This window comes from Curcuma longa, chromosome 9 (genome assembly GCF_044706935.1).
Source record: "Curcuma longa cultivar G26 ecotype Majalengka, Jawa Barat chromosome 9, ITB_CL_G26_1.1, whole genome shotgun sequence".
Lineage (NCBI taxonomy): Eukaryota > Viridiplantae > Streptophyta > Magnoliopsida > Zingiberales > Zingiberaceae > Curcuma > Curcuma longa.
The window spans coordinates 333,224-358,278 of record NC_133869.1 but is presented as its reverse complement, the minus strand read 5'-3'; the positions used below and the strand labels follow the sequence as shown (position 1 = coordinate 358,278).

Here is a 25,055-nt window from a genome sequence, read left to right as displayed (position 1 = left end):
CATACTCCAATCATCTCCTCTCTCCTCTGCCAAGAACGAAAGAATCTCCACCTTCCTCGCCGTATATAAAAAACCAACCGCCTATCCTCCCCGTTCTCCGGCGAGGGTTGTTGGAGTTCCGAAGAAAGATCCAGTATACGTGAAACCCCAGATCCCGATTCAGATCTATTGCCTGTCGATGGGATCTGGAGCATGCGTCATCGAGGTCCTCGGAAGCCCCAGCTTCACGCTGGCCTGCCTCCTTGGCGGCCTCCTCTTTGTGCTCTCCTTATTTTCTGTCGGCCTCAAGTCTGTGCTTTCTGGTTTGCGGATCCCGGGGATCCGCCGGAGGAGGAAGAAGCCCGTCCGGGTTTACATGGATGGGTGCTTCGATATGATGCACTACGGCCATTGCAATGCCCTGCGCCAGGCCCGTGCCCTCGGTGATCAGCTCGTTGTTGGGGTGGTGAGTGATGACGAGATCAAGGCGAATAAGGGGCCGCCCGTCACTCCCCTTCACGAAAGGTGAATATTTGAAATCTATGTCTTAGTCACTTTGAGATATTGATTTTATTGTAAGCTGTTGTTTCCATTTACTCGCTAATAAAAAAGAGTTTTTTCTGGTTAATTACCATTTTTTTTATTTTCTTGTAGCCCTGGCGTCGATTTCTACGGGAATCAACGTTTTTTTCTTGTTTCTCCTTTATCTTTGCACCTTGTATGAAAGACTCTAAACGGAAATCTGAAACCAATGTTTATGGCGTCCTTTGGTCTCTGGTTGGCATGGTTCAAGTTACTATTTGATTTCCCCCCTACAGAATCAAAAACTGTGATAACATGCATTCAATATTAAGCTAAATATTTCCTATACTTTTAAAGATTTAAATGCAATTATTTATTTATTTATTTCTATTTGAAACCTTGTTTGTGTTTGCTCATCATTTTGTCGAGCACTTAATAATTGTATATGGAATTTCCAATATAGTGGTGAATATAGTGTTTATTTTTCATCTAATTCATTTGCATGAATTCTCCAGTTTCTGTTTTCTTGGAAGCAATAATTAAAGATGTTGGTGTTATTATGTTCTAACTGTTGGATATCCAAGATGGACAGTAGCTATATTCTTTGCGAGGTTATTTAGTCTTTTTTTTTTTCCAAGTCTATTGATCAATGCAGCATCTGTTAACGTCATTGTGTCAGATTACATACTAACTTTTTTGAACTTGTAATGCCAGATTTATTTCTGTTTGGTTGATCCTACTATTCAAGTTGTTGTTGTTTCTCATGCTAGTTACAGTTTTAAAATTTTCTTGCCCTTGTTTTCAGTCTCTCAAAGATAGTTTCACACCTCCCCTAGCTAGTAGTCACTTTATCTAGCTCTATATCGATTTGATGCTAGATATGCTTTTGATAGTATGGATGATCCCATGATATGCCAATCCTATATTGTAAAATTCTCAGGTATGCTTTCATAAAGAAGGATAAAAAGGATGGTGACCTACCCTTGTTAGTCCCAACTTTCTGGGGCTTTTTCTACATGATCTTATCCTCCAGTAAATTATATGCAAAACTGTTTGAGTCTAGTCCTAAAATACTAATTCTATCATTAAGCTGGGTATGAATCTTAAAATTTGGAAATGTTGCATTATATCTGATTATTATTGCTTTTCTTGCATCTCAAAACATCATATTACTTGTGTTGATGTCATGCTTCCTATGGTGGAAATGACTGGGGAAAAAGCATGCATATGGAAAGGTAGGTACGGAAATAAATTTTCTCATTTCTTTAGGAAGAGGTGGAGGAGGGAAAGAAAGAGAGATTTCTCTGCCCTTTATTTCATTTTGCTTCCCCAAATCAGGTAGAAACGAGTGTAGAATGTGTTTTTTTTGAAAAATATGTTTTTTATAATTATATATTTTTATTATTTAATACAAATAATGATTCTTTCCATCCAAATCCCTCTAAAAAAAACAATGGAGAAGAAAGTAAATACACTCTAGGAATTAATTTTAAAAGTTAGACTTCATTAAAGTTTATTATGGTAGATCTTTCTATTTAGGAGAATATATTAGGTACTTTTTTATTTGATAATTATCTTGTTTAAAAAATAATAAATTTATTCCAAGTTTTATGACGTCCTAGATTAATACTATTTCTTACCATGAGTTTTATTCTCAGGGTGTAACACTATAGTTCTAATGTTACATCATCTTGTACCAAAGGTGAATTCTTAATTTAGTTTTTGATTTTCCATTTCATATTCCATTCTTTGCTATCCACCCCTTTGTGATTTACTCGCAGAAGAGTCCTTGTTCAACCCTTCTAACATCTCACAGAACTATCACCGCAACTTCATTCGTCTTTCCCTTCCATTTCCCCTATTGTACACTCCGTTGTTACGCCTTCTAACTCCCTTCATGAGGAGCAACATATTGTGAGAACTTCATCACCATATTTGTGCCTTCCTCTACTCTTAGGGTGTGTTTGGTTCACGGTAATCATGCATAACTTTGGTTATGTAATTAACTGGTAATTATATAACTAAGGTTATGGGGAATAAAACATAACCTATGTTGTTTGGTTCAATTTTTGATAATGTAATAAAAACTTATTTGTTTGGAGATTTTAGTGTATAACTTAGTGTAAAGAATTATATCAATCACCGGATCCTCTAATTAAATAAAATAAAAAAAATATAATAATAATAATAATATTATTAATGGTGATATATAAAAATAAATTTAAATAATATTTTAGAATTTTTTGAGGATAATTTTATTGGGCTTTAAACTAGATCTATTTACGTTATCTCAACTATAGTTAGGTGTTGATTGATTTAATTAATTAAAGTTTTAATAAAAAACCTAAGTTTTAAAAGAAAAACTAATTTAAAAAAAATCGTGCAACAAAGCTCTGTACCCCACCGGCCGTCCACTGCCCCGCCGCCCGCCGCCCGCCGCCCGTCGCCCGTCGCCCGTCGCCCGTCGCCCGTCGCCCGCCGCCCGCCGCCCGCCGCCCGCCGCCCGCCGCCCGCCGCCCGCCGCCCGCCTCTTGCCGAACGCCCGCCTCTTGCCGAACGCCCGCCTGCAGAACACCGCCCCCTGCCTGCCGAACGCCGCCTGCTAAGCCTGTCTTCGACTGCCACCTTTGGCCCCCACCGAACCATCCGACGCCGCTTGCCACCCCGCTTTCCGATGCTGCCTACCATTGCTGACCTACGACGATTCTTACGCGTGAAGGAACGACGGCGATAGACGCAAATAACCCTAGAATCAATAAAAACCTCCAAAATCGGAGGTAATTGCATTCCAGGTTGGATTTCCAGATTGCTGACGTTTCGTGACATGGCGGGAATGCAAGATAACTTAGGAATGATTCATTACCTAAACCAAACAAGGTTTTTGTTGATAACCTTGGATGGATAACCAAGGTTATCAACGATAACCCCCAACTAAATGCACCCTTAGAGTTAAACAATTGAGAGCTCTCTTTTCTCACTAGATTAATTGGAGGTTCTCTATTTTGTTTAGTGTTATGCCGGTTTATGATCATTTGCAATTAGGCTAACATTCCCTTTCTCTTTGTGTGACCGAAATGAGAATTCATATACCACTGAACAATACCTAATATATCACTTTTGTAGCTAATCTTTCCAACAAGGTTTATAACTACGAAGAACTTGTCATAACATGTTATCCGAGGAACATGACTATAACTGCAAAGAACTTGTCTCTAACACTTCTGTGCAGTTCTGCCCTTGAACAATTAATTTCTTTACTATCTTTTGCACACCCTCATACTGCTTGTCGTCATGTTATCCGCTTGTTGGAAATGCATTCACCTTGCACTAGTGTGTTTGCTTTCGACACCTTCGCTACTGCTCACAAAGACCAGTGTCAGAGTTGTTCCTTTGAAGTAGGCAAACTCTGCAGCACCCTGATCACTTACCTCTCAGCATGAGAAAATCCTTTCCTTACGAGCCTCATTTCCCTTCCCACAAAGTTGCAATCTACTTCTTCAATTGTTGTTGGCTCTGTTGTCTACCACAAGCCCGGCGGAAGAAGTGCAACTTCCAATTCATCATTACCTCCTAAAGCTCTTGAAAAAAAACTGACATCAAGGAGATCTAAGCTCTTTGACCTTCTCGAATCCCTCAACTCTTGTGCTTCCCTCTTCTAGTAGTCTGTTGCACCAAGGTAGATGATGTCTTTCCCTCCTAGGATGAGGTTAATTAGACTTGGATTCTATAATCTCAATTACTTGACTCTATTATTTTGTGGATTTACACTTGGAATCTGATGCAAGACGAAATCTTAGCTAAAGCTAAATGCAACATTATTAGATCTAGTACAAGTCTTACTTGGATCTAGTTCGAATATAACTGCAAGATTAGGATTTAGTACAATAATGTTGGATCCAAGGTTAATTGCAAGATTACAAAATGCAAGGAGACACTCCAATTGAGACTTGAATCATGGTCGACAATAGCTTATACTCACATAATTTTAGTAAAATCACAATTTCTCTTTTTTTTTTTGAAAAGTTCTTTAATTAGTTAGTTAATTTTAGTTTTCTACATACGTTTAGATACAAGCATACTCTAGTGGAAAAGTAAAATAATTAAACAATGTGATAGGTAATCTCTTGTTTGGTTTAAACTTAAACATCATTCAAAAAAAAAAAAGCAAGACATTTTTTTGCGTCATGCATATTTTGTCAATCTTTTTTGCTTTATAAATATCATCACTCGTCAACAATCTTAGATTGAGAAGCTGAGAGAAATCACCAATATAGTTGTGCCCCATTTCTTATATCTCTTACATTTCTTGTGATTTTTTTTCATCTTGTCAATCCAAGATTATTGACAATGATGTTTGTATATATTTCTTGTGGATTTTTCTCGCCTTGTCAATCCAAGATTGTTGACAATGATATTTGTATAGAAAAATGATGTATTTCCTTTTTATGTTTTTTGTTCTTTTAAACTAAACTAGCGATTACCTATAAGATGTTGTTTTGATTTTCATACTAGAGTGTGATTTTTGCAGTAGAGTGTCGTGGTGTGTACAAGAAAAATTTACTAAATGTAGAAAACTTAAAGTAACCGACTAATTAAACAAAAAATTTTCAAATAGGGATTGTGATTTTATCAAGATTATGCAAGCCCTATTACTTAACTCCAAAAAAGCTTCATGATAAACTTATTTATTCAGAAAGCATCCAACACGACACTAGACATATATCCAGTGAAATTCTTAGATCATATGGTGACCCATGTCTTGTGATGAATTTTAATCGGGCCTCTAAAGATCCTCTTAACCACTCATTATCTTAAGAACATTGAGCATGACATTAATCATAACCTAAACTTATAATTGCCAAATTGCACTAGGAGTAAATTAAATTAACATACAAAGTAGGAATTAAAAAAATTTCACTTTTAGGAATTGATAAAATTGTGTACAATAATTCTATTAAGACATATACGAACATCCTCATTTATAATTAGTTTTGAGTCAATTGATTTGTTTTTTTTTTCTTTTACCTTCCTTTATCCACCAAGCTGGAAGTTCTACTTTGCATAAGAGAGACAAATGATGTTACTATGAGAAGAATTGTAGAGAATAATGACTATCATGAGTAATATGATGGTTACGTTGTACACTAAAGGAACGTATAGTCTATGCCTATGTGTTTATTAGCCAAAGCAGTTTTATAATCCCTTCTAGAAGCATTCATAGTATCCAAATTTGGTATCAATGCATGCATATTTAACTTAAAACTAAATAGATTTCAATGCATGCTTATTTAACTTAATAATTTATTTAAATGTGTTGAAACTATCTTAACTGAAACCACACTCCATTGTTTGTGATAATGTTCTCATCCTTTGTGCTATTGTTTCTACACCTCATGCCTATTGTGGAGACGCATACACTATTCACACATTGTGATAAGTTATGATATTTTCTTATTCATTTGAACATATGTTGAAGATAAAGATATTAATAAATTCAATCTTCAATTCCTCAAGAACCAAAGGATGTGAGAAAGATATATGGGTTTTAAACAAGTAAATATTGTTGTGCCAATCATGTCGATGAATCATGTTATACTGACATTCGACAACCCTTGATATGATACAATATGCGTCAAGATGAATTAAATTAATATTTGTTATTTTTTTAGCTTATGTTCATACAATTAGTGTCAAAGTTGTACCATTCTAGATGGAACACAAAGTCTGGACTTAGGTATAGTTGTGCTCTCTTTTTTTCTTCTTCATCTCATTCCCCATCTAATTCACCACCCATCTAATTCACAACGGACACCGTATATTGAAACATTGGTTGGTACCAAAGTAGAATCATTCTAATTAAATGCCGAAATTTTAGCATGGTTCAAGATTTTAAAACTTGCTAATTCCTCACGTAGTGTAAGTGACAACCCAAAAAGACAATACAAAAAAAATTCTCTGTTGAGCACTTTCTTTTTTATTTCTTGCATTTTGTTCTTCCCCACTTTATTTTGTTACTAGGAAGCATGGCATTATTCTTTTTCCCTAGTCATTTTAACTTGTGTTACTTCACCAATTCCTTTTTCTTGTCTCTCTTAATTGCCATGTAACCAACTTGCATGTTACATGAAATGGTTGATGAAGAACAACTTTCTTATATATATGTGAAAAAGTTTTCATAACATTGATTATGCTCTAAGTGCAACGATGAAATAACGTAAAATTCATTTAAATATAGATGAAGATATAGTAGGGGATCGAGCCCAATGACGTAGGAGGATTCATATTGCCAATTCCATTTAGTGGGATAAAGGTTTGATTGTCGTTGTCGATTATGCTCTAAGTCTCGATGACATTGGTTTGCCTTGTTCAACTAGAGTTTGTGATTCCATAATGATCTCAATATTGTTCTTTTGGTAATACTTTTTTATGTTTCCTTTTTGCTAGGATGATAATGGTTGGTGCAGTGAAGTGGGTTGATGAGGTCATTCAAGATGCTCCTTATGCTATAACTAAAGAATTCATGAATAAGTTATTCACTGAATACAATATAGACTACATCATCCATGGGGATGACCCTTGCCTGCTTCCAGATGGTACTGATGCATATGCTCTGGCCAAAAAGGTTGGTCGATACAAGCAAATTAAAAGAACTGAAGGAGTATCAAGCACCGATATTGTTGGTACTTATCCTTCTCTTGGTTTTTCTTTTCCCCTTCTGATTTCTAGTCTTTTTTTCTGTAAGCAATACCAATTTTTAGAATGCAATTAGTTTGGACCTTAGATGTACTTTTCTATTAGCATGATAGTCCAATTTTAGAATGCAATTAGTTTGGAGCTCAGATGTACTTTTCTATTAGTATGATAGTATATATTGTTTCATTTCAATAAGCTTATTTAGCAGAATTTGCTTATAGAAGATTCAGTTTACCTTTGACAGGGTTGAATTCTTGGATTGATATATGAATGTTTATTGGAAAAGCTTATGTTATCAGTAGTTTTTTTTGGTTTTAACACCTACTTCATGGGTAGGCAAGCAACTGGATTGGATTAGCCAAGCCTTTATATTAAATTAACTTAGAGTCATTTTTTCATTATGTGCTTAAATATTCAATCTGCAGTCTTATGGGTCTCTCGCTATGTCTAAGTAACTTGCATCATGTTGCACTATCATGGTCACTATTTTTTTTATTATTTCTAAATTCGGAGTTGTAGGGTATGTTTCTTAGTTTCATTCCATGTGCCACTGAATTCTCTATGTACCGTTGATTCTCCTCCATATATAATGTTGGACAATTTTCTAATTTGTCAGGGCGTTAACTTTTTTCTTTTATTATCAAGGGCATTAAACTTCACTAGTTTTGGCACATTATGATTTATACAGCGGTACCTCTTGTGATTGCCATGTACAGGCCGTATGCTACTTTGTGTAAGGGAGAGATCACTAATTGGCAGTAATCATTCTTCTTTGCAACGACAATTCAGCCATGGACACAACCAGAAAGTTGATGATGTGGGATCTGCTACAGGAACACAGATATCCCATTTCTTGCCTACATCTCGACGAATAGTGCAATTTTCAAATGGCAAGGTCTAATGTTGGAGCCTTTTTAAAAACTTTTACTAATTGAGTTCACATGTTTGTTGCTATTGTTTGACAATCACTTCTATTCGTCACCATAAAGTTTTTTTTTTTTAATTGCTGGTGATAATACAACATGAATAGTTTGATGTTTTATTAACAATCGATAAAATTATGCTATTGGCTTTGTTCGAAGGTTTAGCAACTAATTGTTTTAATGCAACCTTCCTAAATCTTGAAGAATAGCATATTTGATATAATTGATCTTCCTCCAATCCTCAAATTGGTGCCAGTATCACATTTACTGTGATTTACTATACATTATTCTTATGGTTTAGACACGGTGTTGCACTTTGGAGATAAAAATTAAAGATGGATAAAATCTAGCAGCCATCAAAGGCCTTCATATGAATATAGAAGGAAAACATGTGGTTATTATCTGTGTTCTAAGTGTAACAAATTGTATTTCCCATTTATTCATTTTAAGTCCTGATTAAAATTCTACACTACCATCTCTAATTTTCTCCACAATGATATGATGACAAATTTTATTATATAAATACTGCATGCATTTGGGTGTGTACACCAGTTTAATAATCTATTAATTATTATGGTTTAGACATGTTATTCATCCTTAACTACTTTTTCCTATTTCTCATATAGGGTCCTGGTCCTGATGCTCGTATAATTTACATTGATGGTGCATTTGATTTATTCCATGCTGGACATGTGGAGGTGTGATATGCTTTATCTCCCTCTATTTATATTGAATTTGTGATCTAGATACACCACGTTTGATAACATTCTATGCAGAAATATACAGTTTGGTGAATTACCAACTTAGTAAAGTTATTTTTGGTGATTGTTGCATGTTGTTAGATTCCTAGGTTTTCTTTGATCTTGTATAGCTCCTTTAGACTTATGCTAATTTCTTGCTTCAGAACTCACTCAAGGGGTTAATTTCTATGTTGGTACATTTTTCTTTTGCTAATAGTGCTTCATTTAGAGTTTTAACTTACAACTGATATCTTTTATACAAAGATAAATTGTAGGATTGAGTTAGACCGTTAGAAGGGGGGGGGGGGGGGGGGTGAATAACACTTCATCGTTTTTCACTTGTACGAAAAACTTGTGTAAACTAGAGTATGGAAAGCAACGGAAATAAGAAAAATGAACGCTTTTATTTACTTGGTTCACAACCACAAGTTTGTTAGTGCAGGAAGCACTAGCAGATCGAACCTGAGTTTTGATTATGGAACTAGGATCAAGTTAAGTATGTGGTTTGGCTAACCAGGTTGAAGTGAGCTTGCAGAAAACAGGTAAAGTCCTAGTGCTGCTAGGCATGAAGTCTTGGCAGAGTCAAAGTGCACCAGGCATAAGTCTGGACTTGGTCAGGAGGACCAAGTTGCAGAAGACTGGACTTAGTCAGGAGGACCAAGTTGCAGTAGAAGAATGGACTGATCAGGAGGATCAGTTGCATTTCAAGTCCTGGGGGGCAACGACAGAGCCGAGCACAAGTCCAACGGGTCAGGAGGACTCGGTTGGCATCAGGTAAATTCTCCCGAGGGGAGTGGGTAAGGACGCGTTCCTACGAGGAACAGTAGGCGCCGGTCTAACCCAGGATCTCACCAGAGATCCGAAGTTAAGACTCGAAGTTGGTTCGGTGAACCGACTTGATCCTTTACATGTTATATTTGAGCTAGCTTGTTGTGCAGGAAGGAAAAGCCCGACGAAAGCCAACTCCGGATGAAAAATCTGATTTTTCGGGTCTGGAGTCGACCCAGATGGGCTCTGGAGTCGACTCCAGCCGAATCAGCTCGAATCCGGAAGTCAGCGCGTCGAGTTTTCCGCCAGATCAGCCTGGAGTCGACTCAGGTGAGGTTTTGAGTCGACTCAGGGTCAAAATTTATCGCCGCTGCCGCCACCGCGACTGGAGTCGACCCAGAACGTGATCAGAGTCGACTCAAGAGGCTGGAGTCGACTCAGAAGTGCATTTGAGTTGACTCGGACGACAGATAACGAGCAGAATCGAGCAGGAGTAAGTTTTATCAGCCACGTCAGCTGGAGTCGACCCAGATGGGCATCTGAGTCGACTCAGGAGCATTATAAAAGGTCGTGAGCGTGCAGAAACAAGCAATTCAAGCCAGAAAAGTTTCCTGCTCAATTAGTGGTGCTCTTGAACGCGAACGGGGCCAGGCACGTGCTACCGGGGAAGATCCAGGAGGAGTACGCGGTGCTCGGATCCTACAAAGTTGCTATTCCATAGTCCATGATCCTTGATCGTTTTCGATGGGCAATCTACTATTAAACTCTCCTCTTATAAGGAGTTTTTGTTTTACAAAATAAGTTAGGAATGGTAAACCTTTACCGTCCTAAGAGTTTAAGTACAAAGCGAAATAATAAGATTATTGACTAGTAAATTAGAAGTGTAGCGTAGAAGTCAGCGCAACTCCTTGGCGTTACGGCGACGTACTGGATGTGTTGTTCACGCGCAGGAAGTCGTCGTAGTAGCGTATGAATTGTCTCCTAGGGGTTTCCCTTACAACTGCAAATAAAGGCTGATCCGGGCATTTGGAAGTCCTTCCAAGCGTCTCCACGTTATCTCGCTGATTTGCTTTCGACGCTGACTCGGCATCTTCCGAATATCTGTATCCCTTCCGAGCGCCTGGATGTTGACGCGGAAATTACCGGATTAACTTTGACTCTGCAACGCCTTATCTATATCCGGGCTTCTGGAGCCTTTTTCGACCACTAGGACTTTGCCACCTCATCCGCCTCGCTAGCTCGATCGACTAATGTCCGGGCGCCTGGATATAGATTAGGGTGCTCGAAATCCAAAGTTCCAATTCCTCCTTTCTTGCATCACAAAGTTAGTCCAGAACAAAATATAAGCAGGAATTTGACAGTTTTGGCCAATTGCCTAGTCTTGACTTTTAGGTTTTCAGTTAAATTCTAGGTCAGATCGACGCCTACTATTCCCCTTCCTGGGAATGCATTTTCACCTACTCCACTCAGGAGAATTTACCTTTTGCCAACCCGATCCTCCAGACCTGTTGGCTTTTGCTCAACTTTTGATCCTTGACTCTCAAGACTTCCACTGCTAGACGTCCGGTCCTCCAGACCCGCCTAGACTTTCCTGCCTGGTATTTTGATATGCCAAGTCTTCCTGCCCAGTCCTCCTGATCAGAACTTCCTTACTCAGTCTCCCTGACTAGGACTTTCACCCAGTCCCCTCGACTAGGATTTCCTTGTCCAGTCCTCCTGACTAGGACATCTTTGCTCAGTCCTCCAAGTCCTCCTGACTAGGACATTCTTGCCTAGTCCTCCTGATTAGGATTTTGCCTAGCCGCAACTAGGACTTCCCTGTGCAACCTGCACACTTAATTTAGCTTATTAGTCCATTTTACAGACTTAACTTGAATTATTTGCCATTATCAAAATCTAAGTTTGATCATCTGGTGCTCCCTGCACCAACAATCTCTCCATTTTTAATTATGACAACTTAAGTTTCATGTTAAGTATAAATTTCCTTTAATAAACATAAATTCACAATGAAATTAAGTCAAGAACATTGACTCATCCTTAACTTAAGATTCTCCCCTTGAAATTAAGGTACACTTAGAGAAAGATTTGAAAACAGAGTTTTTCTCTCTTCCCTTGAACTTGACATGGTTCTTTTTACTTTGTCAATGGGTCTAAGAACCATCTAAATCATATTTTAAATTTTGAAAATATTTTTCAAAAATATTTTGTAAAAGTTTTGCTTCTCTTGAAAAAGGACTAGGATTGTGAAGTTTTGAACATTTTCTAAGGATATTTTGAAATAAAAAAGTTATTTAAAAAAAAAATTTTGAAAACTTTTTGCAATTCAAAAATTTTTTTGCTTTTTGCAATTCAAAAATTTTTTTGTGCTTGAGTTAAAATTTGAGCTTGTATTTTAACTTGAACTCTCTCTCCTTTTGACATAATCAAAAATAAATTTGAGGGATTTTTTTGAAAATTTCTCAAAGTTTTTTTTGGAAAGGACTTGAAAAAAAACAATGAATAGAATTTCAAGCAAGCTAGAAGTTGGGTTTGAGTCCCAGCATGACATTTATATACTATATATAAAAATACTTAGATAAAAAATTTATCCTCTAGTTACATGTCTAACTTATTGGTATTAGCTGACTATTAAAAGATAACAATTTTCACCAAGTTAGTCAAGTTAAGTATATCATTTCAGTTAGTCTTTTGCTATGTAGGAACACTTAATCTGATCCATGTTTGTACTTGTTTTTAGTCCAAATTTATTTTAATGCACAAGCATAAGCATTGAAAATCCAGACTTTTACCCTATGCATCTCACACCGTTCTAGATTTCACAATACACAAGCAAGTTATATCTAATGTACTTTGTGAGATGTAGTTAGTCTAAATCTATAAGTGCATAATTTCTACTGGGAATGTCTAGGTTAAGTCCAAATTTTTCCTTAATTTTGAAATAAAAAATTTAAAAATATTTTTTAAAATTAAGTTTTTAAAAAACTGATAAGTAACCAATTTTGAAAATTTTTGAAAATATAAGTAATAGTAGATTTGAAAATCATGAGTTTGAAAAAATTTATTTATAACAGAAAATTAATGTTAAAATTTGATCCTTAGTGTATCAAACACCTTCCTAATTTAGTAAAAAGATGCAATAAGATAAGTCAATGCATTAAATAGGTAATGAGTCAAGGTTAAAACAGTGTTAATACAACTCAAAACAAAAAAAACTAGAACTAGTGGGGTCTACTGGGAAAAATTTGATCCTTAGTGTAGATTTGAAAATCATGAGTTTGAACAAATTTATAATAGAAAATTAATTTTAAAATTTAATCCTTAGTGTACCAAACACATTCCTAATTTAGCAAAAAGATGCAATAAGATAAGTCGATGCACTAAATAGGAAATGAGTCAAGGTTAACACAGTGCTAATACAACTCAAAACAAAAAAGTAGAACTAGTAGAGTCTACTGGGAAGGTGGAGGTGGTTGGCCCATGCCCCAAGATCTGAGCATATCCATCATCTCAGCATGCCTAGCCCTACTATGCTCCTCCAAGCTTTCATACTGACTGGTCACAGTCTGCTGCAGACTAGTAACTGACTCCTCAAGTCTGATCACTCTTTGCTCTAGAGTGATAGGAGGTAGATGTGGAGGAATTTGAAGGAGATCTGTTAGGTTGATGTCATCCTTCTCGTCCTCAGTTACCTGCTCGGGCTGAGGTTGGTTCTCCCGTCTTCAAGACAAGATCCCATCCTCATCTATATGGACTCCAGTTAAGGAGAAGTTCCTAATGCCTAACATGTCATACTTACTCACTGGTTTAATCTCACTTGAGGTAATGCCAAACCCAAAGGATGCTAGGAGTGAGGTCAAAATATGGCAGTAGGGCATATGCACCCTCTTACTAGTAGTGACACTAGGTGAAAAAATGATGGTACGAAAGATATGTAAACTAATGTCTATGTCTAATCTATAATGTTGTACATATAATATAAATGTATGAAATTGTCACATCATCTCGATATCCTTGGTAGTCAGGAGGTAGAATGCAAATCACTAAGACTCTATATAGAACGTAATCTTGTGCTCTGAGTCTGATTGATGAAAAATTAGGTAACTATAGGGACTCTCCTCTCTAAAAAAGTATGAATGCATGACATCTAATGTAATTTGTGAGTAGGGATCACCAAAAGATCCATCCCTAGGAGGGTAGCACAAAATGGTGCATGATGAATGTCTAAGTCCTAAGTGTTCTTTAATGATAGTGGGAGATAGGATCAAATCTCTACCTTCAACTCTAGTGGAATAGATCAGATCATCGATCTAAACTAGGTTATTGTATAGCTCGACACACATACCTGTGTTAACTGGGCAAGTATAATAAACCAATCTCTCTAGGTCGTAATGTACTACGACTTCCATGGTAGATATGCATGAACGTAAGAAAAATGTCATATATATATATATATCTAAAATGTAAAGGTATAAATGTTATGGATATAAATCTAATCCTATGCTGCTCAGTGGGAAATCTAGGATCTGTGCTGGGAATACTATAGTCCCAATCTCAGTGGTCTTCCTCTTAATCTTAATACATAAATTAAGAATATAACTAAAGAAAATGACTTAATTGAACTTAGGATATGTTTAGAGGCTTACCTAGGTATATCGGATCGAAAACTAGAGATTTGACGACCTAGACAAGCTTGACGGCAGCGTGGGGGAGGTTTCTGGAGGAAAATTTGGAGTGGCTACGAATTAGGTCTCGGGTGCCTATATAGAGGTGATCCTGACGCCTGGATTTCGCAGTGGTGTAGGGCACTTGGATTTCGAAAACCATGGGTGCCTACATGAAATTATTGGCGGTGTTCGGGAAGCGGTTTAGGGCACCTGAATTTATATCTGAGCGCTTGGATTTCGTTGGGCAGGGCTTACGAGTTGGGTTGATTACGATTTTTAAGTTTTATTTAATTAGTTTACGTTTCCATTAATTAAGTTTAAATTTTAATTAATTAGGTTGAATTTTAATTAATTAAGTTAAGTTTTAATTAATTAGTTTAAGTTTTTCTTAATTAGTTTAAATTTAGTTAAGGAATAATTAATTTAGTTAAGGATTAATTAATTAAGTTGCAGATTAATTAATTTAGTTAAGAATTAATTTATTAAGTTGCAGATTAATTAATTTAGTTAAATTTAGTTAAGGATTAATTAAGTTATGGTTCCTAGTTCCATCTCACCTATATCTATATTATCAACAGTTAATCTTATGGATTGTGTGAGATGATTTTTTAAATTATATATTAATTAATTGAAAGATGTGATTTTCTAAGACTTGATAACTTTGAGTTAGATTCAAGTTTAACCGTCGACTAATTAAATATACATTTCAAGTTTTACCTTTTAGACAATGATGAAGCACAGGGGCCTTCTTGGGTATCGGAACAACAACCACCTTCTAAGACAAAGCTAATTCGTGAAATTATACACTTAGTTAATTTAAGAAAGGAATTTTGATCTAACTAGTCTAGGGTTTGACGAGATAGCTTCTATTAGTTCCACTCAGCTAAGCAAATCAAATATGGTACTCATTATCCCACTTGACTACTTAAACTGCGTTTCCTTAGCGTACTATTATCTCACCCCTCTCTAGTACTAGGTTGAACAAGTATTAATCAAGTCTATGTTCTTAACTAACCTAGGTTCAATCTAAGTTCAAAACAAAGAAAAAATTAAAAACAAAATCAAACATGTCTTATTTAATTAGAATGGTTTTGGATCCCCTGATCATGACTTCTGTTGAGTCTGATCAGGTGGTGTATCTGATCCTTAGGGACCTAGTATTGGTTCAGTCCAACTTGATTAATCAGGCTAGACTTAGGAATCCATGCTTGGACTCGAGGTTTCTTGGTTCGATTTACTAGTGACAAATAAGATCTATGTTTGGCTATGTGTTCAAGTTCAGATCGATTGTACACAACACTTTGAGTTCCAAGCATTATGTCAAGATATTTGGAGTCCGAAGTAAACTTTTTCAACGACCTTTTCAGATTTTCAGTTTGGAATTTTTTTCCTCAAGTTGGAACGAATTTTTTCCTCCATTTCGCCTATTTTGCTCCGTTTTCCGTCCTGAAACACACAAATATACGAGTAGTCCTCCGAACTAGGAAATAAAGAATACAATGCCAAATGCACAGGTAAAGGGTGTAACATACGTAAGATACAGCATGAAAAGCATAAAGATGTGCGAATAAAGTATAAGAAATGGTTATATATCCTACGCACATCAGTTACCCTACAACACTTGGGATTAAGCTATATGCCATAATCTTGGTGGTCCAACACGTATACACCATTATGTAATTGAGGTTGCTAATGTGTAATTTTGGATGTGACAATTGCAACTAACTTTGTATGTCTTCACATTCTCAATCCTCACACTATATCTTCCTAGTTGCATTCAATATTTGTAGTTATTCACAAGTATGGTAGCATGTCTAACTTTGTCACAAATCTATTAAGACCGTATCAAATGGTTAGTGGGGGGGGGGGGGGGGGGGGGGGGGGGGGGGGGGGGGGGGGGGGGGGGGGGGTAGTGGTAGTGTAAATAACAATTGACTTGCAAATAAAAACTTCTACACTTACTAATATTTTTGTAAGGTCACACAAACACAATTATATAGCAGGGTTCGAAATATAAGGTGATGTAATAGGGGTTCAAAACCCTCATTCTTATTCTATGATTTTTGATTTGTTGGTGAATGAAATTTTCTCCTTTAAATTTTTTTTTTTTGAGGTTGAGAAACCTCTTACAATCTTCTTTACAAGATGAACAAATGAGAGGTAGATAATTAAGGCTAAGATTACACAAGAGAGAGCTTAAGATATTTGAACAATAAACATAAAATGACAACCTTGAATCGCTCGCCATGGTCCTCCTTTTATAACCTTCTCACATCTTTAGCTTCACTTATTGCTCTGTTGTTTTGTTACTGATCATATGATTGGATCGACCATCTATATATCAGTTGACTAATTTTCTGATTGTAAGAGTCTACCAATGACTACTTTTGTCAACTAAATCCTTCTTTTGTTGATTACTTTCCTATAACTCTTAGCTCATTCAACCATTGTGGTTCATCTTGTTAGATCAAAGACTATCTTCAACTTTTCGAATGAGCCAACAGTCGATTGGATTATGCCATCAGTCCATTGAATTTAATCCAGTCTCAACTCAGTTACAAAAAAATATTTTATTTATTGGTTGAATAATTTGAGTTGATAATTGGCTTCCTTCAGTTGATGGGATCGGATCGTCGATTGTGACCATCCTAGTGGGTGAGTATTGATTTAAGTTGAGAACTATCCTCTTGTAAGTACAAGCCTCTTAACTCACTTAAGAGTTTACCTTTCTTTAGCTTCTCTTCACCCATGAGTCCATCTCTTATTAGATTATTCATCCCTCGGATGTACCGAGCCTTTAACTCACTCCATGTGCCATCCTTTATTCTTTACCTACATAGTTCGTATTTGGCTGAGCCTCCATCTTGATGCTCCTTGTCTTGTGAATTTCAACTAAGCTTTTTCATGACTCCATATACATATTAGATACAAAAACAATCCTAACTTAAATCCTTTGCTCAAACATCAATCATCAAGGTAAGCCTGACCATGAAGGACACAATTCTACTAACAATCTTTTGATTTTTGGTGACTGATAATGCACTGAAGTAAAGCTACAAATAAAATTGGAACTTAAATCAACCTCCCCTTGCGCCTAAGCTCCTCCAAGAGCTAGGAATTTTCTAAGGGGATAACAAAGTTTCTAACTTAAATCTTTTCTCTTTGACACATAAAATACAATTTCAAATGAAATTCATCATTAAGTTCTATTCGTAATCCTTTCTAAACAAATCTAAATGGAATACACAAGTTAACTTCAAAATAAGCCTAAACATTTTATTATTCAACTTGTTGTATAGATTACGTTGACTACCCACTTGGTCCTAGATGACTGATCGCAGAGCCAATCAACTAGTTAACCTACGTAGTCAACTATTCTCCAAATTACACCATTGTGCCAAATTCAAAAATGTCATTGTAAATGCCCAAACCTCAAATTATGACAATGTGTAAATACTTTTTTTTAAGTGAATGCACTAAAGAAAATATTTTTCATGAAAATTCATCATAATTTTCAAATTTGATGCAAACATGAAAACTAGAAAAAGTTTCATGCCTTTGTTTTGAAATCTAAATTTTGCAAATGATAACCCTATTTTTAAACTATGATCTTTGAGCCAAATATACATTGACCTTTCTAATAGTTTGTCGATGATTACTATCTTGATACTTATGATTCATCTAAATTGCATCATATATCGTGAACTAATAGTATCATCTCACTCAACATCTATGCTCCTCAATACAAATCTGAGATGCAATCCTACATTGTGTATGAGATGTAAAAAAGGTATTCCCAACTGTGCTATTTTCTTCGTATATTAAATTGCACTCCATATGGTTTCCCCCCTAAGATACTCTAAGTAATAGTAAATGATTTGGGTACCCAAAATTGGTTAGGCCTAACCAGACTTAGTAAGTACTCCTTAGGAATTCATTTTCTATATATCTTCTTTGTCTTAAAATTGCCCCTTAACAATTAGAGAATGATATGCTTTTTCATTTTTGGTTTCTTTGTATCCTAGGCCATTCTTGCTAAAATTTTCCCTTTGTCTCCTTACGATCAAGAATTTAGAGCAAAAAATATAGTAAGCTTTTCTAGGGTTAACTTTGAAATATTTATTTGTTCCTTTAATCCCTTGTTCTCTACTTCTGAATCAAATAATTTATTACTAAGAGTAGTCTTCTAATTTTTGTTCTAAAATTCCTATAAGATTCTTAAGATGTACATTTTTTCTCTTAGCTTTACATAATGATCTAGTTAAGTTAGAAACCATATGTAATAACTTATTAAGGGATAGATTCTTTACCTCACTGAAAAATTTGAGCTACCTTCTTCTTCCTTAGATGTTGAGATTACTCCATCATCGTTGATAGTGAAGGCTAGGGAAGTCCTCTTCTTGACTTCCGTTTCGTCCTCCGATGAGGTATCATACCAAGTGGCTCTTAGGACCTTCTTTTCTTCAACCCTTGGCTTCTTTTTTCCTTCTTTTCTTCAACTTTGGGCATTGATCTCTTATATGCCTTTCCCCTTGGCAATTGAAGCATCTAACCTTTCCTCTTGTTTTTCTTTTTTCTTAACATCTTCCGCACATTGCTTCTGCTAAGATTTAAATTTCAATAGCCTCCTTACCTATTTATCTGACTATGATAGGCCTCTTCATCACTACCCACTGAGGTTGAGGCTTTTAATGATGACTCCAATAGAATAGGGCTTTTCTTCTTCTTTTTCTTCCCCTTCTTGCTTGTTACAAGAGCTAATCCCCTTGTTCTAGGGATTTCTTCTCCTACCGTTCGTGTTCCTGCAATTCTGGACATGTAGAACTCCATTGTAGAAAACAAACCTTCTAGTGTACTTACCTCAAAGTTCTATCATGTCAAATGTGTTTATCATGGAATCCATTGAGGTGTTCTTGGCAAAACGAACATTGCATTTCGTAACATGTCCCGGTTTGATATTGTTTCTCCGATACTTGTTAAGCAATTGTTGAACTCCTTAAATCTTGCATGTAGCTTGGCTACTGTTTCTCCTTCTTGTATGAAGTTATTGATTTGGGCTCAAGAGATCGTGTTTGACCAACTTTGCCTCTGTTGTCCTTTCATGCAATTCCCCAAGCGTCTCCTAAAACTCCTTGATGGAATTGTAAGCTCCAATTTGATTGATCTTAGGTGTGGAAGCACACTAAGCAAGTGATGTTCGACTTTAATTTGTCATGTACTCATCCCTTTGGTTCTTCATCTATCAACTTCATCCATAATCTTTCCATCGATATCCCTAGGCATTTCAAAACAATTTTACATAATAAGAGTTATATCAAAGTCGATTTTGAAAAATACCTTCGTTCGACATTTCACATAGAAAATTCTCCCTTGAACTTTGGTAGATGAATGTTTGATTCGGGTAATACTTCGTTGCTCTCTTATGGTTAGTCCTTAAATAAGATCCTTGCTTCGATACCACTTGTTAGACGATGTCAGAATGGCTAGACGAGTGAATAACAATTAACAGTTACTCTTGCTAACTTTAGCAAGGTTATACATGTAGTGGAAATAAGAACATAAAGCAAATCAATGCATACCAACATTAGGAAGATGGTAAAATGTGATTTGGAACCCTCGTTCACACTCCACGACTTATAATTTGTTAATTTTCAATCGTTGAGCCTTTTCGACGTTGACCGAGCAACTGCATTCCACTCATTAGTTTTTAGTCGTTGAGCCTTTTCAACATTGACATAATCCTCGGCCTATTTGAGAAGTTTGTCATAATCAGAGGGAGGCATTTTCACTAGGGATTAGAAGAGCTCCTTCCCTTAAGGCCTTGAGAGAAGATATTGGTCAATACCTCGAGAATAGTAGAAGGTACCTCTGGTGTTATCCGAGTGAAACATTGGATATTCTTGAAGTGACTCAGACCTATGTTATTTTAAGTTAAATTAGTTGGTACTTCTTGTTGCTTGCAAAATACTGTAGGAACACTGATTTGAAGTTCTCAAAGGATTATACAGTGTCAGTGTTAGGTTTTAGCAGATTGAACAATTGTTGAGCCAACGCTCTTAGAGTCATCAAGAAAACCTAGCTCTGTTTGGGTATTGAAGCTGGAGGATAACATTCTCGAATTGACACATGGTCATTGGGATTGAGGAATCATTGTACACCCCTCGATGACTAGAGCCTCGGGGGGTGGGGGGGGGGGGGGGTGGGGAGGATTTGGAGTGGTGCTCCTTCGAAAAATGTCCACCATCGTGGCAATTATTTGGGTCAACTCACAAAATAACATGGTGGAAATCAATTGCCGACGTGGATTCTGAGGTGCTAGAGATGAGACAGGGATTTGCTGGCGAGATGGATGCCGAGGTGGCGATGTTATTTGATTCGCACCTCATTGTCTGACTTGGCTAGTGTGGCTCAACCTACACACACCATAGCGAATGTTAAAGGGCATCGGAGTTGTCTAGTAAAGCCCTGTTGATGTGGAAGCAAAAGTAAAATAGAAATTGAGAGAAGGAGAGATTTTAGACGCCTCCACCCCCCCCCCCCCCCCCCCCCCCCCCCCCCCCCCCCCCCCCCCCCCCCCCCCACCACACACTTGAGTATGTAAGAGAAGTTTGCGGATACCGTGACCATGATCTTCAAGGAAAAGAGGAGCTGCGTTGATCATTTTAGCCGTTTCTACTGCTAATCCTGATTTAGTTATCATTTAATTATGGTGGCATTAATCGTTTAGCTGAGAGATGCCGATCATTCATGGAGGGGCCTTTACTAAGAGCATGGGCCATGGGGGCCCGTTAATGAATAGAGAATTTACGCAATCAAAGTAGAGAGGGAGCTTGGGAGATCAAGCTGGATGGAGAGCTTAGGGGTCGAGATCTAAGTGTGGAGCTGAGATGAGCTTGTCCTTAGCATAACTAGAGGCTTCCATAGGCATGACCTGCTAACCTGTAATGGAATCGATATCCCAGGGTATCATTCATGTTTACATATGTTAATGGAATATCCACAACAATGAGATTGGGGTCTCTTTCATATGGATTGCAATAATTTGATATTGTAAAACTTGGGGAATATAGATCAAGTTTAAAAATAAAAATGACAAGGTTATAGGGGAAAAAATAAAAATTTAGTTTTGAAGCTATTTATTGTGATTTTATTTTTTATTTGCATATGGATGTGCCTCACCCTGGGTATGGCAGAATTGTATGCTTCATGCTCCACCACATCACGATCTCAGTTGTCCAATCAATAGTTGAATCTCCTCCACTATTGAAAGCTCAAAAACCATCCTATGTTAGTCTCATGCAAGGGTCTTGTACGTTGCCTTTTCATGCTACTAGTATGCAATGATGCGAATGTGTCTTCAACTTTGAGCTAAGTTAATTCTGCTATTGGTAAAAAGTCCCTGCTTGCTTTATGGTCAAACCATTGAGTTCCCAAGTTAATAATCTACACAATTCTCAACAGTTTAGATATGATCAGTAAATAAGTTTTAGATCTTGTTCTTCTGTTTTAGGTCATAATTAGTGAATGCATTTTTGTTGCTGATACATCTAGCATAGTCCAGCCATTTCTTTTCTTTTGGTTTTTGAATTAACTTAAATATTCACCATTAATTATGCAAAAGGTTAACAAATCCAGTGTACAATGTATAATATTTTGTCATTTTACCTTTTTCCCCTTAGATATAAAAAAATTTATTGATTGCTTTGTTGCAGAACCTTTCTTTTTGAGATTATCATAAAGTCTAGCATTATCTTGTTACAGATTCTCCGACTTGCTCGAGAACTTGGAGATTTCCTACTTGTAGGAATTCATACAGATCAAACAATCAGGTTACTTAGTTGCAACCTCAAAAGGATTTTAGCAGAGTTTTTTTGTGTATTGTTGTGCAACTTTCTCAAAGAAGTGACCATTTACATTTCATTCACAGTGCAACTCGAGGACCCCATCGTCCGATAATGAATCTCCATGAGAGGAGCTTGAGTGTTTTGGCCTGTCGTTATGTTGATGAAGTGATAATTGGTGCCCCTTGGGAAGTTTCAAAAGATATGGTCGGTAACTCTCATAGTTTCCCTTTTTGTGATCTTTGGTTGTTGGAATAGGTTTCAACAAAAATTCATATTCTTAATCAAAAGCCTTTTGGTTGGTTGTCCTAACAAGATGATTTACTATTTTATCATCTCAATAAATTATATTTTATCATCTCAATAATTATTGGCAGATAGATATAAACATGTATTGTTATGATAATCATATTTCTTGTATAACTCTTTAAAAATGTAATAATTGGAGCAATTGTGTTTTTGTGATTTGGTTTAATAGTCAGCTTGCTTTGTTCTTGTTGGAATTCCAATTAAGGTATGTTGGCACGATCAATGGTTCTCTAATTCAAAAGCTTTATGAATAGCTTCTTCTTCTTGATCAAATTTTTATCCAATTTTTATCTGGATCTCCACTATAATGAATCAAGATCCTATTAGTGATGATGAGGACCAATATCTTGTAAGATTTGATAAATTATTGTTAGATCTATAGATAACTTCCTCTGCTGATTCGACATCTTGATAGAACCTTTTTCTTTGAATTTCAACATTTGGTCTGAGAAGGGCTGATGCATATGACAAACTTTGATATTAAATATGCCATAATTTTTCGCCTTTCATTTAATTTTTATTAGCATTTTTCTGCACTAGACAAGGTTTCTCATATCAACTGCTAGATTAAGCTGACAATTCTTCTTTGGTATACCTACAGATTACCACCTTTAATATCTCTTTGGTGGTTCATGGAACTATAGCTGAAAATATGGATTTCCTGAAGGTACCTTGATATTCTCATACAAAATAATACTATAAGAATGTGAATCTACTCACATCATTGCTCTACAACTCTAGGATAATTCAAATCCATATTCTGTTCCCATGGCTATGGGAATCTACAAGCAACTACAAAGTCCTTTAGATATCACAACTAGTACAATCATCAAGAGAATTGTTTCTAACCATGAAGCATATCAGGTATGTTCAAATAGGCTATGAGATTATCATATTTAAAAGGATCTATTTTTGTTTGTTGTTATCCGATATCAACTTATTTATTACTAGATTCTAAAGCTTCATCTACTACTATCTTTGAATTTTTTAATTGAAATGTCGATCAACTGGACATTGACTCATTGCTACTTCATCAGATAATCTATAGCATAGTGATAAAACACACCCTAGGAAATTTTTACTACAATCACCAATACTGCTTACAAAGTATTACGGGCGCAAACTACCATTTGCATATAATATATGCAGTGTTCAGAAACATAGTAGCCAGTACTTAAAATGTCACAGTGAATAAAATGACTAACATACTTATATTAAAATGTTTTCATATGAATAAATGTCATCATACAATGCAAAGCGTGAAATACAACAATTAAGATTAATCAATAATGTAAAATAAGATAGAAATGTAAACATAATGCATATAATTAATGGATAAAGTATTTATCACTTACAAACTAATGTTTAAAATAATACTTACTAGTTACAAGCTATTTAATAGGGTATTTATTTAATTAGGTAACTTAAGAGTTTTAAGTCAATTTGGTAGTCTAATTGGCTTAAATGAACGAAATAAGATTTTGTTTTAACTGAACATGTAGACTGAAATCACATGCCATCCATTATATAGTCTTCTGAAAAATTTACCTAGGCGCCCGCATATGCAACCAATTAGCCATTTTTTAAGACAATGACTTCTATTTATAATCAGGCATGGAAGACTAGACATTTTGTGCTGTATTTTTGCCTCTTAAAATGCAATTTATCGTATAATGTATTTCTACTTGCGCCAATTGCTTTTGAAGGGTTATAGTGTTCTTCCTGGCAGCATCTGATCCAATGCTACAAATTATCATGCATAGTAGAAAAATGAATGATTGGTTAATGATTTGATAAACCATCTCTCACAACTATTTTGGTGAATGCATTTCTCTTATAGGTTTAGGTCATTACTTGTTGCCTCTAATTGAATTACTCCAACATAATGGTTTAGTGAATTTATGATGCCGTGCTAAGCGATAGTATTTTCACTTTGTACAGAAACGAAACGAGAAAAAAGAAGCGAGTGAAAGGAGGTATTACGAGAACAAAAGGTATGTCAATGGAGACTGACACCAACAGATTTGACTAGGAAATATTACTTCTAGAAATCCTCACATTTCTAACGCCTGCTGAGGCAGTGATTGCAATATCGGGCAAGTTCAGCTCGAGTTTTGTTTGGTCTATAATTTCGCAGCTCATTATGCAGCAACATATATATGCCACTTTACAGGGTGTAAAGTTGCAAGTTGTCACTAGCCTGGGGCAACAATCTACCAATATATTGTTAGTTTGACTTGCTTAAATGTCTTCTTTCCATTAGAAATTGTATCTTGGCTGTTCCAGCCCGAGTTGTTTTTCCTTTGCACGGGATTTTGTTTGGATATCTTCTGCCATTCCAGTTCTGTAACTGAGCGTTAAAATGAAAAATTGTATACGTGATATGTCAGACTAAGAACAACGCTTCAACGGCTAAACTGGAATGTGATCTGATAATTCTGAACTTCACGTCAGTTTACTGCATCGCATGCTTATGCTCTGTGTGTTCCTGTTAATGTCCTTTAAACTAGTATCAAACGTCAATTTCAAATTTGTTCGTCTTTCCCTTCATAAACCAACTCAAATAACGATTACCGTAGCATCATACCTAATGACTCAAAGATGTGATCACCGTTT

The 25,055-nt window shown here is 36.1% G+C and overlaps 1 protein-coding gene across 1 annotated transcript; it reads left to right on the top strand.

Annotated features, from left to right (window-relative positions):
• On the top strand, nt 1-24,677 carry LOC141834727 (ethanolamine-phosphate cytidylyltransferase-like). The gene is made up of 9 exons (XM_074722071.1): nt 1-504; nt 6,946-7,181; nt 7,911-8,089; nt 8,744-8,815; nt 22,051-22,118; nt 22,217-22,337; nt 23,041-23,106; nt 23,181-23,303; nt 24,381-24,677. The coding sequence occupies exons 1-9, from the start codon at nt 179-181 to the stop codon at nt 24,450-24,452; spliced, it is 1,263 nt and encodes a 420-aa protein (XP_074578172.1). The 5' UTR covers nt 1-178; the 3' UTR covers nt 24,453-24,677.
• Nucleotides 24,678-25,055: the final 378 nt, after the last annotated feature.

Bases quoted from the DNA above. Each gene is read 5' to 3' on its own strand.
- LOC141834727 (XM_074722071.1), top strand. From the start codon at position 179: ATGGGATCTGGAGCATGCGTCATCGAGGTCCTCGGAAGCCCCAGCTTC. The intron at 505-6,945 runs GTGAATATTTGA...CCTTTTTGCTAG, and splicing joins GTCACTCCCCTTCACGAAAG to GATGATAATGGTTGGTGCAG. The intron at 22,338-23,040 runs GTCGGTAACTCT...GTATACCTACAG, and splicing joins GGGAAGTTTCAAAAGATATG to ATTACCACCTTTAATATCTC.